Below are 17,080 nucleotides of genomic sequence, written 5' to 3'. Positions count from 1 at the left end.
CAAAACGGTATTCCTTGTGGCTATCACCTCGGCTAGGAGGGTGAGTGAGCTTCAGGCTTTGATTTCAAAGCCTCCATTTTTGACTATACATGCTGAAAGGATGGTCCTCGGGACCAGGGCTGCTTTTCTGCTTAAGGTGGTAACTCCCTTCCATCTAGGACAGTCCATTACCCTCCCTACTTTCCCTCCTCCCCCTCACCCTCCCAAGGAGGAGGAGAGGCTTCACCGATTAGATCCCAAGAGGGTGATTAGTTTCTATCTGGATAGAACGAAGGATTTGCGACAGGACGATCAGCTCTTTGTGGGCTACGTTGGACACATGAAGGGCAAGGCGGTGCACAAGCGCACTTTATCCAGGTGGATCATTTTGTACATAAAGATCTGCTACGCTCTGGCTGGTAAGGAGCCTCCTGAAGGCATTAGAGCTCCACCAGGGCTAAATCATCTGCTTCTGCCTTGTCCAGAGGTGTTCCTGTGTTGGACATCTGTCTTGCCGCAACTTGGGCCTCCCTTCACACTTTTGCGAAGCATTACTGCTTAGATTCCGAAGTGAGGTGGGAAGGCCATTTTGCGCGCTCTGTTTTGCAAGACGTTTTGGTATAGAAGGGTGGACACCCTCCTCCGGGAGTGGGACTGGTGTGGGATTCTATTCATAAGGTGAGGAATCCATAGGCAGATGTATCCATCAGAAGAAGTTACTTACCTTCGGTAATGCTTTTTCTGGTGGATACAGTATCTGCCTGTTGATTCCTCACTGACCCACCCTCCTCCCTGTTGTCCACTCTCTTATACCTTAAAAGAGGTATTGGTTAATATGATTGTTTCATATTGTCATTTTGTATTGCCTCTATTTGCCTTTGTGTAGGTTTGTAAGAAATGTTTGCTTTCTTTGCTTTCTATTTCACTTTACACTGTGTGTATTGGTGTGAATTCTGTGTACTATGTATACAATGTTTCTATGGTCGGTCCTCCTGTTTGCCTCGGTGGCACGGAAAAAGTGGATGGAACTGACGTCATCACCCCGACGTGTTCTTCTTATGGCTCCTGTGACGTCATGCGGAGTCGTGTGTGGAGCCATGGCATTGTGACGACCTCGTCGTCGTGGAGAGCAAGGGCAAAAGGTTTCCACGGAATGCTGGCGCAGGGGACATTCATAAGATGAGGAATCCACAGGCAGATACTGTATCCGCCAGAAAAAGCATTACTGAAGGTAAGTAACTTGTTCCTTACAACATAAAACAGCTTATTATTAATCACACAGGTGAAACCTAATGCATTTACCATTGCTCGTTTTATTTTTGGAGTTGTCGGACCAACCTTCCCTATTTAAGTCACCCGTTTTGATGAGATTCCCGAACGTTTGGCAACATGTGCTCCCTCCCCAGGCCATTCATCATGCCCCAGTGGGACTTGAACTGGTCATTACTTTTCTGATGTGTGCTCCCTTTGAGCCATTACTCAACAGTCCTCTTCGGCTGTTCACCATCAAAACCGCTTTCCAGTGGCCTTCACGCTGTCCAGGACAGTCAGCGATTTACTGACTCTCTCGGCGCGCCCAACTTACACTACTTTTTATGCTGACAAACTGTTTGTTGGGTGTGCTAACTGTTGCTCTGGACATGTGCCTTCTTCCTCCCAAAGGAAGTCACCACTTTCCACTTAGGCCAGACAATCACACTCTGCCTTCCTTTTATGCCCTGCCCCATCCTTCTAAAGAAAAGGAGAGACTCCACGGTCTGGATGCAAAAAGAGCATTATCTTTCTACCCTGACCGCACAAAAGAATTCTAGGTGGATGATCAACTGTTTGTAGTATACGTTGGGGCCAATAAAAGGAAGACTGCAAAGTAGCATACCGTCTCTCAATGGAATGTGCTCTCCATAAAGATCTGCCCTGCATTGTTCAAAAAGCAACCACCTGAGTGCTTGTGTGCTCATTTTACCAGAGCCAAGACTGCAACCACTGCATTAGCCCGTGGAATTTCAATCCTGGACATCTGTCGGGCTGCAACATTCACTTCACTGTAAACTTTCATGAAGCATTACTGCTTGGACAGTCAGGTCCACTGAGATGGGCATTTTGCCTGTTTAGTCCTGCTGACTTTCTGGTCTAAGCGGGGCTCGTAGACCCACCTCCCGAAAGCGATTGCTTAGGCAGCTATTCTAAGGTGAGCAATCTGCAACTAGAAGTCTCTATAAGATGAACAAATTACTTACCTTCGATAATGCCTTAAGGGCTAGAGACTATCTAGCTGCAGATTCCTTGCTGACCCTCCCATCCTCCCTGCTCTGGGACCTGACTAACAAATAAGGGCTTCCCTGATGAAGAGCCCTAGAAGCTCACACCAGTGGCCAGTCTTAATTGTGGCTTCGCGCTCCTGGCATTACAAATTAACTACTGTTTGCACGCTGAGGTGACCTTTATATAGGTACGTCATTTCCAGCGCAATGACGTTGACGTGGAGCCAAATGACGCCTCCTACTATTGTTTGAAAATTTCCGTATATAGTCAGACACCTGGGGATAATTCCTAGGTGAGGAATCTGCAGCTAGATAGAGTCTCTACCAGATAAGGCATTACCGAAGGTAAGTAACTTGTTCACTAATTTATTGTTGAAAGAGCACCCACAATTTATTTCAGCTGTAAACTGTTATCATAGTGAAGGTGTCTCTATTCCTCTCCCACATGTAATACAACATGTTGTGACGGAATAGTCCTCTGCATGTTTAAAGAATTGTACCTGTGCTCTGATTGCCCAACTGTACTGTTGTCTGGATCCCTAATGCTGATTTTTGTGTATAAGTAAACATGAATCATGTGTGTGCTCCATGACATGGACCTGTCTCTCAGATTGTGGTCTTATTGGACCCGGAGGGGTGCAAAAAATGTTGCCTGCATAGTGGAGGAAAACTGCTGCCTTCACCAGGAGCTAAGCAACACACATGCAGTGCTGGCAGCATACTTTGTAGTGATCACTAGTAGTGAACTGCTACTTCTTACCCCATGTCAATGGAGTGAGGCATTCAGGCTCAGTCACCTTTTCAAAAGTTCCACTGCTTTGTGCTGAACTCACAATTGCCCTACATCAGGTAGATGTAGAGTGCTGGATGGTGCAGGAGTAGTTAATCTATGCTGGATGTATGTGTGCCTGAGAAGATTACAGGACAGGTATAGAGTCATATTGTATAGTATAGTACATGTGGCATTAGTGCATGCATCTACTGAACTGACACATTTTTCAATTGCATTTGATTTCCTCCCTGCATTTTGACATTTTCGTTTTCTTGTCAGGATTAAGTGTACACTCCCTCTTCCAATGCCTGATCTTGTTACAATAGTGGCAAGGAGTCATTTTCTTCAGAGTTGCAACATCCATACCAGAATTTGGATCAACACCTCTACCAAATCCTCCTTGAGTCCCCTGTACTCCTGATTGTGTACCAACACTTTGTATACCACCTTAATTTCCTGCAAAGGACTGGTTCTGAAACCCTCTCTGAGCAAACTTCATCTGGCCCAACACAAATTTCTCCTTAAGTTTTCCCTGCTTCATTTCCTGGTCAATACTACAATATTTGGCAGAGCTCAGAATTTCATCTAATGATTTAGTCTGTCAGTCATTTACACTCTGTTGGATGTGTGTACTAATTTCCTGTCTTCACACAATAACAAACTGAGATGCGAAGAATCCCATATCACTGGGTTCGGAATACTCTCTCACACTGTATTGTTGAAACACCTGTAACAATCACTTTTGGAGGCACCTTGCCTTTCAGAGAAATAATCACTGCTTCATATTTCCCCATGATAACAGGAGATCGGGCATTAGTGTGAACCTCTCTTGTTGACTGTTCACGTGGCCATTGCACAACAACCTTACATATAGCCCACAAATCATTTGACACTACAGTGTCAAGGAAAGTTTTCAAATTAATCCATAGCACTTTGACATTTTGACAAATCTGTCAACCTGTACCACTGCACAGGCTTATCCCTCAACTTTTGAAAATTGTTTGTTAATGCTGCAAGATCACCTCTGCTCCATGGTACATGGACATATACTCCATCCTCCTATCTCTCTCAGTGGATAAGCCAAAGCTGCTTCCTCATCTTGTTAAACTGTTGAGGACTTTTTATTTTCCCCATCTACTACTGACTGTTTCTTTTTCTTTTCATGTTTCTTAGACCATTTGGTTTCTAATTTCTCAAAATCATTCCTTTCACGGATGCATTTTACTAGGTCAGTTATGTGTAAACTCATTCCTAAAGAACTCATTGTCTCAATTGTGACATCATCTAATTGAATCCTATAACATATTTGCAAAGGAAAACTTTTTGAATGGTCAACATCATGCTTTTTGGCCTAATCAGTCAATACATCATGTGTGATTGCCACTTGTCTTGTAATTTCCTTACTCAGGTAAATCATTTCTTCTTCTGATACTGGTTCATATGTTTAAGTTTCACACATCGCCTAATAATTCCCTCTAATTCCACCTTCAGTTTTGAAACATTCAGTGGTCTGGGACAGTTTGTTGTTCTGCACATTCTGTCTTTCTAAGTCCTGCTGCTTCCTCAAACCATGGTGGGAAAGTTCCATCCTCAAATATGTTTTCCTCTTCTTGGATTATCGGTGTTTTAAACATAACCCTTCCCCCTTCTCTCAAAGATTGAATCATTTCGGGTGGTTTTCAACAATCCGATAATTTTGAGATGTTGCCATAAACCCTGACACGGTTATTCCTCCTAGAGCTCCTTGAGCTACTGGTGTTGTGGTAGTAGTTATTGGGGCATTCACAGTTGGTCTGGGCACTGTCTGTACTGTTGCAGTTTGTGGTAATTGTACCAGAACAGTCATATTTAAAGCAGTAACACCAGGTGTAATCACAGTTGGAGTCTGGACAACAGGTGGTGGGGAAATCTGTAATGTCTGAAATGTCATCTCAATCTGAATTAGTCGGTTCAATAGGGGCAGTAGCCACTGTAGTACTTGTAGTTGACTTATTATCTGTACTAGTGGTGGTGGTCACATAGGTGGTAGACACACAGCTAACAGTTCTTCCAGTATTTCATCCCCTGAATCACTATCTGTCTCATCCTTCCTCTTATCCTTTTAATTTCCTTTTTCATGTGTCTCATTCTTTTTCAATTTCTCTGGTGTCTCAGTGGTAATAGCTGGCTATAGTTTAGTTCTCTCGACTACAGCTTTTCTCTATCTCAGTTGAGCTTTATCCCATTGAGCTTCGGCATAATTACACACTGCTCTCCCAGTCTTTTTCTGATATTTCTCTCTTTCTTTGAGTCTTGCTGTCTATTCCCTCAATGTTTAATGCTTCATTGTGTGTGGGTCTAGGTGGTGGGTTAATTTCGTTTAGCTTCTCCTTCAATTTTTGAATAATTCTAAATTCATAAGGACCATATCTAGGAAAACTCAAGAGACCCCCTTTTTTAGTAATCCTGCACCATTAACAAAGCCACAAAAATGTATGTAATCCCAATTATGGCATCATATAATGTGCAGGTATACTTACCTCAGGGAAGGCACCTCTTCACATTCCCGTATCGGAATTGTAACATCACCGCTCACAAAACTCTTAAATTCTTTAAAACATTTAATGATTTCTGCTGAATGTAACAATTTATAAGTTCAAATGCGCAATACAAGTTCAATGTTTTGATTCTGTTCCGTAAACATCAAATATCCTTCTCCAATCCTGTCAAAATTTATATCTTTGAAGACTTGTTAATCAGTCTCAGTGCGGTATTCACACAACAATTGACCTATCACTGCGTGGCACTTAATGTCGCCACCAACCAATCACAGTGCAACAGTTGCACAACCAACCAATCCCAGCGTTACACCCAATGACGTATTATCTCACTCCTTGTAGCAGTTCACCCTCCTTTACAGTTCCTCTTGTGTGAACAATTCTACAACTTTTAACAATTGAAAATTAACAATCTTTGTCTGCTCCTCTAAAGAAATTAAAGGCATTCAGCAGTTGGAATCTTAAGGATTTCACACCTTCCGATTTGTCATACAAAAGATTTTCACATTTGCAATTGAAATCTCGACCATTGGGAAATAACCCTAATCAATGTAGTGTCACCCTTTGCTCAGTCACGTTCTGCCAACATCAATTAATAATAGTACAATCACAACAGATCATATTCCCTATCTTAATTGTGTAGATGACAGTACCTCACGATCTACACTACATCCCTTTAGCAGACAAGAAAAACAAAAAGTATCTTCTACAATTTTCTTGTAAATTCATAATCGATATCCCAAGATCTTAGGCTACACCAAGCCTGATAACTCTGTAACTTCTCCACTGTAAACATATAAACAAGTCATTCAACACATATACTTCAATTCAATTATTAAAGACAACAATAATCACAATTCACTACACATAACCTTATTTATACTAACACCTCTATCGCCTTTGAAATTCACACCTTGTCAGTCTTCAAGTCCTGGGCATTGGGTTTTGGGACCTGTTAGAAATGGCAATGTGTAAAGCGTTTGCGCGTGCACACAGCAACAACACCCCAGGCACACCACAAAAGGAACTCCACACAAGGTTATATATAAAAATAGCCTTTGTATTATAATAAACACATTAGATAATAATAACACAATTTACACTGTGCCAACTGGCACTGGGCAGTATCTACAGGGGATTATATACACCTGACAGGGCCAATTGGGCTACTGTCAGAACAATCACAAATAAATTGTAAATGTAGCACAAATAATAAATGTAGAGCACAACCAGTAACTATTGGTAAAAGTTAGGAACACACTATGCAATCATAATCACATTAGGCCTAAATCACATTACGCAATAGGCATCACAGTATGAATACATTATCTATTACCATCATAAACACAGTGCACCCCATGCGGAGGCACAACACCTGAAAACTGGCCACAGGCCAACTGGCCTTTCACAGGGGCTCAAATACCCTCTGTCCAACAGTGTCAGGGCTGGCTGCGCATGCAGCAAAAGAAGAGTGCGTGAAACTGGCCTAAACGTGGCAGCTGCCCACTACTTGCTGGGCAGCCGGGAAGGGATGGGGGCGAAGGAGTGCGTCTCACTCCTACCTTCAATCCTGCCCCCCCAAAGAACTGTGTGCCTACACGATGCAGCTGTAAACTCAAAAGGATGGGCACGAGCATACACGGTGCCCTCTGGAGCAGAGCTGCGCAACGTTGCAGCTGCCCTTTATCAAGCGGGGCAGCTGGGGAAATTAGGCAAACAAACAAGCTGTGGCACTACTGGCACCACAAATAATGCCCCACCAGCAACGGGCACTGGGCACATGGGACTAAAACTCGCTATGCCCAAACGAAGTCAGTACAGCAGGAGGGGGGGCGGGCACCGGCAATGTGCCCCGACGCCCCCTCTCACAACAAGGAACCAAGGAGCCCTACTCACCGGCTCTTCTCGTTTATGCACCAGGCCTCGCGCCCCACGAATCAGTCTCCAGCCCCACTCACCGGGACTCCACCGTGCTTCCTCCGGTCGGCTTTCACATCGCGGGGCTCTCCTCACACACGGGGGCCCGCCTGCAACTTCAGCACTTCTCCGCTCCTCAGCTGCACTAAGGGGCTCTCCCTCGCTCTCAGGAGCCCCGTGGGGAGACGCCGGCCTCTTCTTCTCCTGCAGCTCTCTTCCGGACACGGGAGCGGAGGGGGCGGAAATGGAACCAGCGAGGCTCTCGCGTTTGTCGGCAGGCCCCGCCCACGTCCCAACACCGGGCGCCTGACTTCCTGTTTTACCCGGCCGCGGCGGTGATTTTCTTTTAAGGTCTCGGCAATGCGGGGTCAATACGGGGTAGGCTCCCGTTTTTAGATAAAGACAATAGCGGGGTGGGCTCCCGCCACCGAGCACTGCAATGCGGGGTGGGCACCCGCCCCTTAAGATACCGATGCGGGGTGGGCTCCCGCTCGGTTTTTGAAAAGCATGAATACACGGCAATAACGCGGGGTGGGCACCCGCTTTTTCAGAGAGTAGTGAAAATCGGCACAAATACGCGGGGTGGGCACCCGCTTTCAGGAATTGGCAACTGCAGGGAAATCCCTCACGCTACAGCCTTGCGCTGCAGGCTACCAGCCCTCCTTGAAATAAAAGAAAAGTGCTTGCAAGAAGCACAGTGTTCCTCAACAATAAGGAGGTAGCGCTTTTCAGCAAAAATCCAAGTAGGCACTCAGTCCAGAGAAAAGTCCTTTCAGGAGCAAGGGGGCAAAGGCTGGGCTCAGGCAGGCCAGCACACAGGGCCCTCCAGCAGGGAGGCAGTCCCTTGTGGCGGTTCCTCCCGGAGCCCAGCAGCAGCAGCCCCCGGCGTCAGGGCAGGCACAGCAGAACATTTTTATGGGGTCACAGCCCCTGTTTACAGGAGATGCACCAGAGCTGAATCCAGGATCCAGCCCTGAGTAAGAACAAGCATTTACAATGCAATGGTCTCGGCATTGGTAAAATTAGAGCTATTGGCATTGCTCATGACATTATTTTTGTTTATGTTTTTGTTTTTAAAACATTTAAAGAAACAGCATTGTCATGAGCAATGCCAATAGCTCTAACTTTAACAGTGCCGAGACCGTTGCATTGTAAATGCTTGTTAGCCATGCTGTAATGCGGCATGGCTGAAAAGAAGGTTTTTTAAAAAAAAAAAAACACTCTTGTGGCATTTTGAAGGCACACGCTAATGTGGATGCTGGCGCCTAGAAAACAAGGTGAACATTTTTGTTTGCTTTTTATTTACAAATCCAAGGTGAATTAGTAAATAAAAGTTGTACGAAATGCAATTTTTTGATATAGCGCTAATTGTGCCTTTTAAATTTTTTAAAAAAAACAGGGGAGTGAGTAGGGGGGTGGTGAGTGCTACTGTATAGGTGCTGCCCTGGGACACAACCCAAACTGTACTTTTTGGCGCCCGAGAAGATTTTTGTGAGTATCCACAGTCCGGAGTATGCCAATTAGCCAACACAAACCCTTCTGCACATTCTCCAGAGTAAATTTTGGGTTTGATTATGAAGCAAATGTGTGCCACACCTCAAATGTGATTTTGCAACATTTTATCCTTTGGGTCGCAATGCTCGCATGGCATCAACCAAGCTCCTAGGCTCATTGCGGAATATCTTGATTACCAATACCATGGCCAAAGATCAGATGACACTTCTTTCATAGGAAGGCAGAAGCAGGCGGGTCAGGCCTTGAGCTTTATTTGCTTCCCATCAAAAGTGATGCGGTATCACAGCTCTGCTGAGAAGTGCAGGTACTCTCCCTCTCAAAATGTAAACAAATGCATGTACTAAGTACCTGAGAGCACCGGCCTATTTAACTACTTCAGTCCCAAGAACATGAACAAGCGGGAATAAATCCGGCACAAACATAATACAGTGATGGAGAACGGTTAGTATGACGGATTGTGTATGGGGAGGGATGAGTGAATTGTGGACATTAGTCGGCCAGGGAGATCTCCTCACAAAGGACTGATCCATTCAGGGCGCCAGAGGGAATTTAATTAGGTCGTTTTCTACTATGTGGGAAGCTGGGAACACATGATGTTATTTAACCAGTAGAAGGGTAACGTTTATTGCCAAAAATACTGTTTTGAGGAGAATAAAAATATATTTTAATTTTAAAATCTGGCATAATACACACTTTCAGGATACCAATGACTGCACGTAAAAAATACTGTAGGACAGCTGCGGAGAACCTCCCCCGTGGGATGTGCAGATTATATACATATAGTCTGCTTTTGAATCACAGGCTAGGCCAGAAAAGACCTGCACATGGAGGGCAGAGGTGTGCCACTGAAGTCCCAGACACAACTGGCACGTGTAGGGCAGAGGTCCTACATACCCACTGACCCAAAACAAACAAAGGAGCTCCTCTCTCACTTCAGACAGGACAGGGCGGTGCGCGAGCTCACCGCTTCCTCTCTGCAGAGGGTGCGCGCGGCTGCCGCTTCAGTGGGATTGCTGAGAGGGGGTCCGAGGCCACGCCTTTTTTACACCACTCTGCAAACGTGCCTCTTGGAGCACTATTGGTGGGCAGTGAGGTCCACAGATGACCTGAGGAGCTCAGGACTAAAGTGGACGTCATCCTGCGAGCAGCAGTGTGCCAGGAGGTGCTTTTGCAGAGTGCTGTAAAAAGGGGGCAGGGCCTCAGACCATTCTCAGCAATCCAGCTGTGTGGGGCTTACTAGAGATAACAGGGCTAGTTGCCCCCCAGGGACACTTCGGAGGCAAGGGGACTTCGTCCCCCAACCAAGAGGCGCCAGGAGGCGCGTTTGCGGAGTGGTGGAGAAAGGGGGCATGGCCTGTTTTCACGTCTCAGCAATCCCACTATCTGAGGCTTACTGGAGGTGTCAGGTAGGATAGTTGGCCTCTAAGGACCCCCAGCATCTAAGGGGACTTTAATCCCCATCCAAGAGCGTGCCAGGAGCGCATTTGCAGACTGGTTGGCAAGGGGGGGCGTGGCCTGTTTTGAGGGGTAGTTGGCTCCCAAAAACGTCCTTAGGGACAAACTACCCCTCCTGTTACCTCCAGTAAGTCCCACACAGTGGTATTGCTAAGAGGTCTTCGCAGGCCACGCCCCCCTTTCTCCACCACTCTGCAAACATGCCTTCTGGCACACTACGGGTTTGGGGATGAAGTCCACTTTACTCCTGAGGGACTTTGGGGGCCAAGAAGCCCTCCTGGTACCTCCTGTAAGTCCTACGCAGCGCAATTCCTGGAGAACTGGTGGGAGGCCCAGCCCCCTTTCTGCACCACTCTGCAAACGCAACTACTACTTTATAGTTATAAATTAGCATTTAAGAATACGTTAGAAATTCACTGAAAAAACAATAGGTTTCTGGGGCATTATAGTTAGTAATTACCATTTAAAAAACCCTATGTATATTTATAATAAAATTACAGCTACTAGCAATGATAATAGTAATGTCGGATACTTGTGACCTGAATCTGGCCAGATCAACTGTACTCGGTCGCCACTTATCTGGTTACACGTGGAAAGCGTATTTGACATTTTTCAGCATCTGATGAAGCCGTTCGTTTGGGACGCTGTGGCAGATACCGAAAATATGCCACATGAAAGAAGAACATTAACTTTACATTCATCCTGTGAGAAGGAAAAATTATGATAGTTATCTTACATAAAACGTGATAAGAGAATACGCCGCTTGAACGACTGTGCAAGTGATATGGTACCTTTTTGCATTAAGCGGCCTTTAATCTTTTTTTCTTCAGAGCGGCGCCACTATACAGCATATTAGTAGGCAAATTTGAGGTACTCAAACCCAGCTGCGCCTTTCGGATAAAAATCACTCATCTAACCTTAATTTAGACTCAAGGGGAACGTTACAGAGAAAGTCACAACAAGGTGGCATCCTTAATACATAATAATGACACATGCAGGAAATGCACCATCATTCATAAACGTGAGCGTTCTAAATTGCTTCCATCATCGGGACTAATTGTGGTGATTATTAATGCAGCGGTATGACCTGTCAGGATTGCTGTATGCAATTACATTTGTGCAAATGCTTCATTACCTGCCTAATGATTTTGGGAGATATGCACTTGTAAACCACTGTTTGTGTTAATATAATAAAGGATTTTTTTTGCTGGGCATGTCAAGTGGAACGATTTGACCGTTAAATGTGAGTGTTTACCGTCGGAAATCCAGTTTGAGTTTATTCTGCGTATGAGGTAAACAATGATGCGTATTCCAACGCCTTCCCTCTCACGAGTTCTCTAGTATTCATATTCTCTATGGCATGGCCACACTGGGAGCCAAAAGAAGCAAACGTTGTCAGACCAGCCCCCACCCTACCCCCCCCCCCCCACACACACACACACACTGCATACAGCGAGCGAGCCTGACCACTGCAAGGGCGACTTCTTCTCCCCCAAGAAAAACATGAAAAAGTTGAAATCGTGCTTCGTTTTACAACAATTCTCGATTATAAAACGTCGCCCAATCATTGAATTACTGGATGGCGACGAGAGACAGGGCTGCATGGCTGAATGAATGATTGGATAGTTGAATGGTGAGGAGTGGGTGGATGAAATATTTCAAGAATCGATCACAATGAATAAATAATTTTGGCTATGAGGAGCAAATGGTCTCAATGCACTGACCAAAGGGAGGTGCGCTGGTTTTCATCTTAGGTTCGGCACTAAAATGTCATTCTCGAATGTTGCCCAACACTACCACTGGCAATCCTTGTGAAACATCCGGTGCCCTGATGTATGTAACACAGCGCCCTGATGTATGTAACACAGCGCCCTGATGTATGTAACACAGCGCACTGATTTAGCACCGCAAAGATTTTAATGCAAAGCATTAGGCTTTGATCTACAATGGAACAGAGAAGGATAGAACTATGTTGTTGAGAAACTGCTCAACGTGAAACCAGAAAGAAAGCACTGCCTCAATCCCGGCTTCGATTTCACTGCATTGTGTGAACCCGAGCAATTACTTTTTTTATAGTGCCTCCTTTTTTCTTCATACTGACATGAGAGCATCTTGAAATTCATCAGGTCGGGGTGTGCAATGCACAAATGCAAACAACTCTAATGTTACATCTACAGTAACATCCTTGGCCGTATATAGCGCGCAAAAGACAGCTAACAGAGTGCAGCAGAGGCAAGAAAAGAGACTACACAAGTCCCGCAGTCCGTCCTCCACAAACCATCCAGCGTCTGACTCGTAAACAAAGAAGCCCGAGCCCAGGAGTGAGGGGGAGGGCACAGAGGCGCACCAGGAAGCGAGGAGGATTCGAACAGAACAAAGGGGAGGCATATGTGGCAGCCTCAGAACGTGGGTTCTTTTGGTGGGGGGCGGCATCAATGCACAGCGGGTATACCATGAATTACGGGTTTAGAGAAGGGGAGTCACGAGGTAGGTGGGGGGGGGCAGTCGCACAGGGACAGCTGGCAGAAAACGAAGTGGAGCCCTCGTGGGAGAAGGAAAGGGACAATGGGAAGTGGGGGTATGTAAGGGGGAGCAGCGAGGAGAACAGAAACAAGAGCAAGCACACACCACCGAAAGGCAGCGTCGTTTTCGGATTCGGGGGCGTGTTTTGCTGTTGTCTCCTCCCTGAGACTTTTCGCAAAAACCACGCCCCCCGATCCGAAAAGGACGGGGCCTGATTGGAGTGACTGACCTCTTCTCCAGTGGCTGGCCAGCATTTACGAGGCCAGCCAATGGAGAACAGGGGAGAAGAGGGGCTGGATCAAGCCCCTCTTCTCCAAGTCATTAAATCTCCGACTTCCGGTTCTGCCTTTCGGCAGATCGGTAGTCCTCGACCTAAAAACCTATGTAAAGTAATTGATATTGCGTTTACTTTAAAATCCCCATTGAGCTCAATGTTATAATTGTGTTAACTTGTGTTGCCTATTGCAACAACTGTAACTATTGCATTTAAAAGTCTATTGCTTATTGAAAGTATTTAACTAAAGCATCTCATTCTGAGAAAGTATTTTGATACCTACTTGTGGTTCTAAAATAAAACAACTATATATTTGTATATACAAAACAATTGGCCTAGAGTTCAGTTCTTGAGTGTGTGAGACCATTTGCTGACTGAGTGTGTACAACACATGCTTTACACTGTCCTCTGATACTGCCTTACTGCTCGACCAAGCTACCACTTTAGAGAGTAAGTTTATATCTAACTTTAGCCTCTGCCAAACCTCTGGGGACTGTGGACTCTGTGCACACTGAACCTTACTTTGGTGCAGTATATACAGAGCCACTTTCTTAAACATGTATGTTGACCAATAGTGAGTACTTTCTTCTAATTATTTTCTCCCCCTTTCTTCCTCAGGAGCCGAACAAAAAATAGAATGTGGTATGGAGTTCTGGGAACAAAAGAGCTACTCCACCGCACATACAGAAATCTGGAGCAGAAAGTGCTTCTGGAGGTACACTGGCTTCATTTTTCCTTGACCTAATAATTCTTGATTTCCAGTGCTCTCTTTGAAGTAATCTGTGATCTTGGATTTCTACAAAGGATCCCATAGGTCTGGTTGTGTAATGTGCCAAATGGGCAGCTCTGATAAAATGATCTTCTGTTTGTTACTGCTCTGACTGGACTGCCAGTGTTGACCTTATTTTCATCAGCTATTCTTCAAGGACAGCTTAAAGTTACTCACTATCAACCTTTCTTCACATACTGTATCCTTGATTCTGGACTCCAGGTTTTGAGTTTTTGATTTCTGAGATACTCCTTTCGGCCATTTTTGAGGAGTTATGTGCTTGGAAAATAACTTTTTGTTTCACTTGTTTTATTCTTTTCCATTGCCTCTCCATCTTGTCAGTGTTACGTAAGAGCAGTTCTGTGGACTGATTATTGCTTCTGATCAGCTGCCTGATGTCTACTTGGAGTTGTGTGGCATGCTTTGGCTGCAACCACCAGCTTTACAAGTGCTCATGTTGATGACCTATACTGATAATTCTCCGACGAACCAGACCCAGTGCACAAACTATAGCTTCAGAAATCTCAGACTTCCAGAATTTGTGACCTTTACAAAGGTAGGAAGAGCCTTGTATTGGGCACGATTTGCATCATAATTTTGACTTTTGGAACTGATTTAGAGGGTGCTTCCTTAACTATAATATATTCTTCATCATGCCAGTTGACCATCCATACCCTTAGACCATCCATCACTGGAACCTAGCTACACAAATTAATTATTTTTCTACCAGATGTTGTTCAGAGGACTCAGTATCTTGGAGCAACATTAGAGCTGTCATGAAAGAGGTGGTTTCTAGCTCAAGGAGTACCATAGCACCAGGCACAGCTCTCACCAAGATTTCTGGAACTTTGGTCCAAGACCTTTAAGTCTCTGTTTTAAATCTTAATTTTAAATGTCATTAGAATAAGACATGGTGTACCTGCTAGTCACTCTGACCCTACCGCAACCCAACAGTTGATGTAAAAAGCCAGTAATTTACAAATCGGCTAAAATTTATTTGGAATGGGATTGTAAACCATGATGTAATCAAAGCATATTAGGACAATGCTGATACCTAAAATAATGTAAATATTAGTTTCAGGTTTATTTTCAAAAAGTAGATGTGTCTGCACAGTGGAAGACATTTGCATCAGTCATGGCCAAACGAGCAAGTGCCACAAATTAGATTACCTTCTGAATCAGGCGTGTCTAAAGTCAGTCCCCCAAAATCAAGCATTTACTCGACATCTGATGCTGGAAGTGGAGCTTCAATGTAGCAGATAAGGGTCTTCCCAGTTATTTTCATCATTGCCCAACCACAGTTGTCAGTGATTTATTTGTATGCAGCATTCAGCGAAACAGTTTGAATGTCAAACTACAGACCTCTTCTATAAGGTACTGGCAGAGATAAGTACTGGGCCCACAATTTTGGACGAAATTGTTTAGGCCTCACAACACTTAAAGACAAGCTCTAGCAAATGTCTGGTGCCATGGTAATGATATTATGTACCCAAAGTAAAGACTCACAGTAATTTGTGCCCTTAAATGCAGGTGTGAAAACTTTAAAGCAAACTTTGTTTTAGTGTTTTCAATGTGAGTTGTGAATTTTTGTTTCACATTTGCAGCTTCTGAGGAAATGGGGGGTATTGTACGGTGTGGTGTGCACCTCACCATGTAATACACTTGCCTACTCCTTAAGGGTTGTTAGGCCTGGCATTCTTGGCATGGTTTCTGCTGTCTTTTTGCTGCTGCCTCCTGTATTTGTGACGGGATGCTGGACTTTGTTTTTGCTGGTTTTTTTTTTTTTTTAAACCGTTTATTACAAAACTAAAAAAATATACAAAGATGGGCCTACAACCTTCCGGCCGGCCGCTAGTAAACAAAAGGAGCATATGATATACACATTGTAGAGCGCGCGTTGCGGCTAAGGAAGATGCACAGGAGTTAGCAGCGTTGATAGCCACACCATCCGGACCCCACTGTACGGTTTCATTTTAAACTGAAATAACAACCAGAAAAAACAAAAACCACAAGGCAATCTACAATCAGCAATAGCAGCATGTGCTCCCCTGAGAGGGGGACCCTACCAATCCATAGGAGTATCAAGAAGGGGAAGAGATCAGGATTAGGGCTGGGTAAAACTCAATGCCCGGAACAGGGAAGATGGGTCGGCTACGGGGATGGGGCAGGCGACGGATCGGGCAATAGCGGTGGAGTACAGATTCCCCCGCGGTAGGCGTTCCAGGGGCCCCAGACTTTCACCCATGTCCCAGGCTTACCTCTCGCAACATACACCACCTTTTCCCGAAACATGCACCAATCCATATGTTCCTTCCAGGCCGAGACAGTCGGGGGCCTCTGAGATCCCCACAGTTGAGCAATATCACGCTTGGCCATCATATATCCCAGAGTCACCCACCACGTCTGTGGCGCCGAGTAGTCGGTAGGTTCCCACACATTCAACAGGCATCTCCTCGCTTCGGGTAGCAGCACCACATGCGTAACCACACGCAGGACCTCATGCACACCACGCCAGAATCGCTCCACCTCCGGGCATTCCCACAATATATGCAGAAAGGTCCCCAAAGCGCCACACCCACGCTTACACAACCCGTCCACAGCATAGCCCATACGCAGAAGCCTCGGCCCCGTCATGTAGACTCTGTGGAGTAACTTGAGCTGGACGAAGCGAAGGCGGGCTGGTATGGCCACCTCTTTAGGGGAGGCCACCGCAAGGGTCCAGTCCTCGTCGTCCAGCTCCAGTCCATCGGCAACCCAAGCCTCACGAAGGGCAATCAGCAATCCCGTGCGGTCATTGATCAGTTTTTTGTAGATCAGTGAGATCGTGCTGTCCGGAACGTGTCCATCCAGCACTCTATCCTCAAGGGGGGAACACTCCGGGATGGACGCAACGTCCGGGAAGACGGAGCCCAGTGCATGGCGGATCTGCAAATACCGAAAGTACTCCCTGCCATGCAAGTGGAACTCCGTCTGCAGCAGCTCGAACGTTTTAAATCCTCCCCTCGTCCAGAGATCCCCCACCTTGCTAATGCCTATCATGTCCCACTTCTCGAAGCCCTTCAAGGTCCACAGGGAGCC

General features: G+C 45.4%; 1 protein-coding gene and 1 long non-coding RNA gene across 5 annotated transcripts in view; one reads left to right on the top strand and one right to left on the bottom strand.

Annotated features, from left to right (window-relative positions):
- The window catches only part of LOC146785541 (uncharacterized), a 308,594-nt gene extending 300,907 nt beyond the window's left edge, over positions 1-7,687 (bottom strand). The window contains exon 1 of the long non-coding RNA XR_014970679.1: positions 7,508-7,687. This is a non-coding gene — a long non-coding RNA (uncharacterized LOC146785541). The remainder of the gene's footprint in view (positions 1-7,507) is intronic.
- Positions 1-17,080, top strand: part of DGKD (diacylglycerol kinase delta) — a 755,036-nt gene that overhangs the window by 474,628 nt on the left and 263,328 nt on the right. For all 4 annotated transcript variants that reach the window (XM_085634674.1, XM_085634677.1, XM_085634676.1 and 1 more), the window contains one exon: positions 13,852-13,948. In XM_085634674.1, the coding sequence (XP_085490800.1) occupies positions 13,852-13,948 (97 nt within the window). The remainder of the gene's footprint in view (positions 1-13,851; positions 13,949-17,080) is intronic.

The sequence above is a fragment of the Triturus cristatus genome, chromosome 11 (assembly GCF_964204655.1).
Source record: "Triturus cristatus chromosome 11, aTriCri1.1, whole genome shotgun sequence".
NCBI classification, from domain to species: Eukaryota; Metazoa; Chordata; class Amphibia; order Caudata; family Salamandridae; genus Triturus; species Triturus cristatus.
The sequence above is the reverse complement of the archived record's forward strand: the minus strand, read 5'-3'. Positions and strand labels throughout refer to the sequence as shown.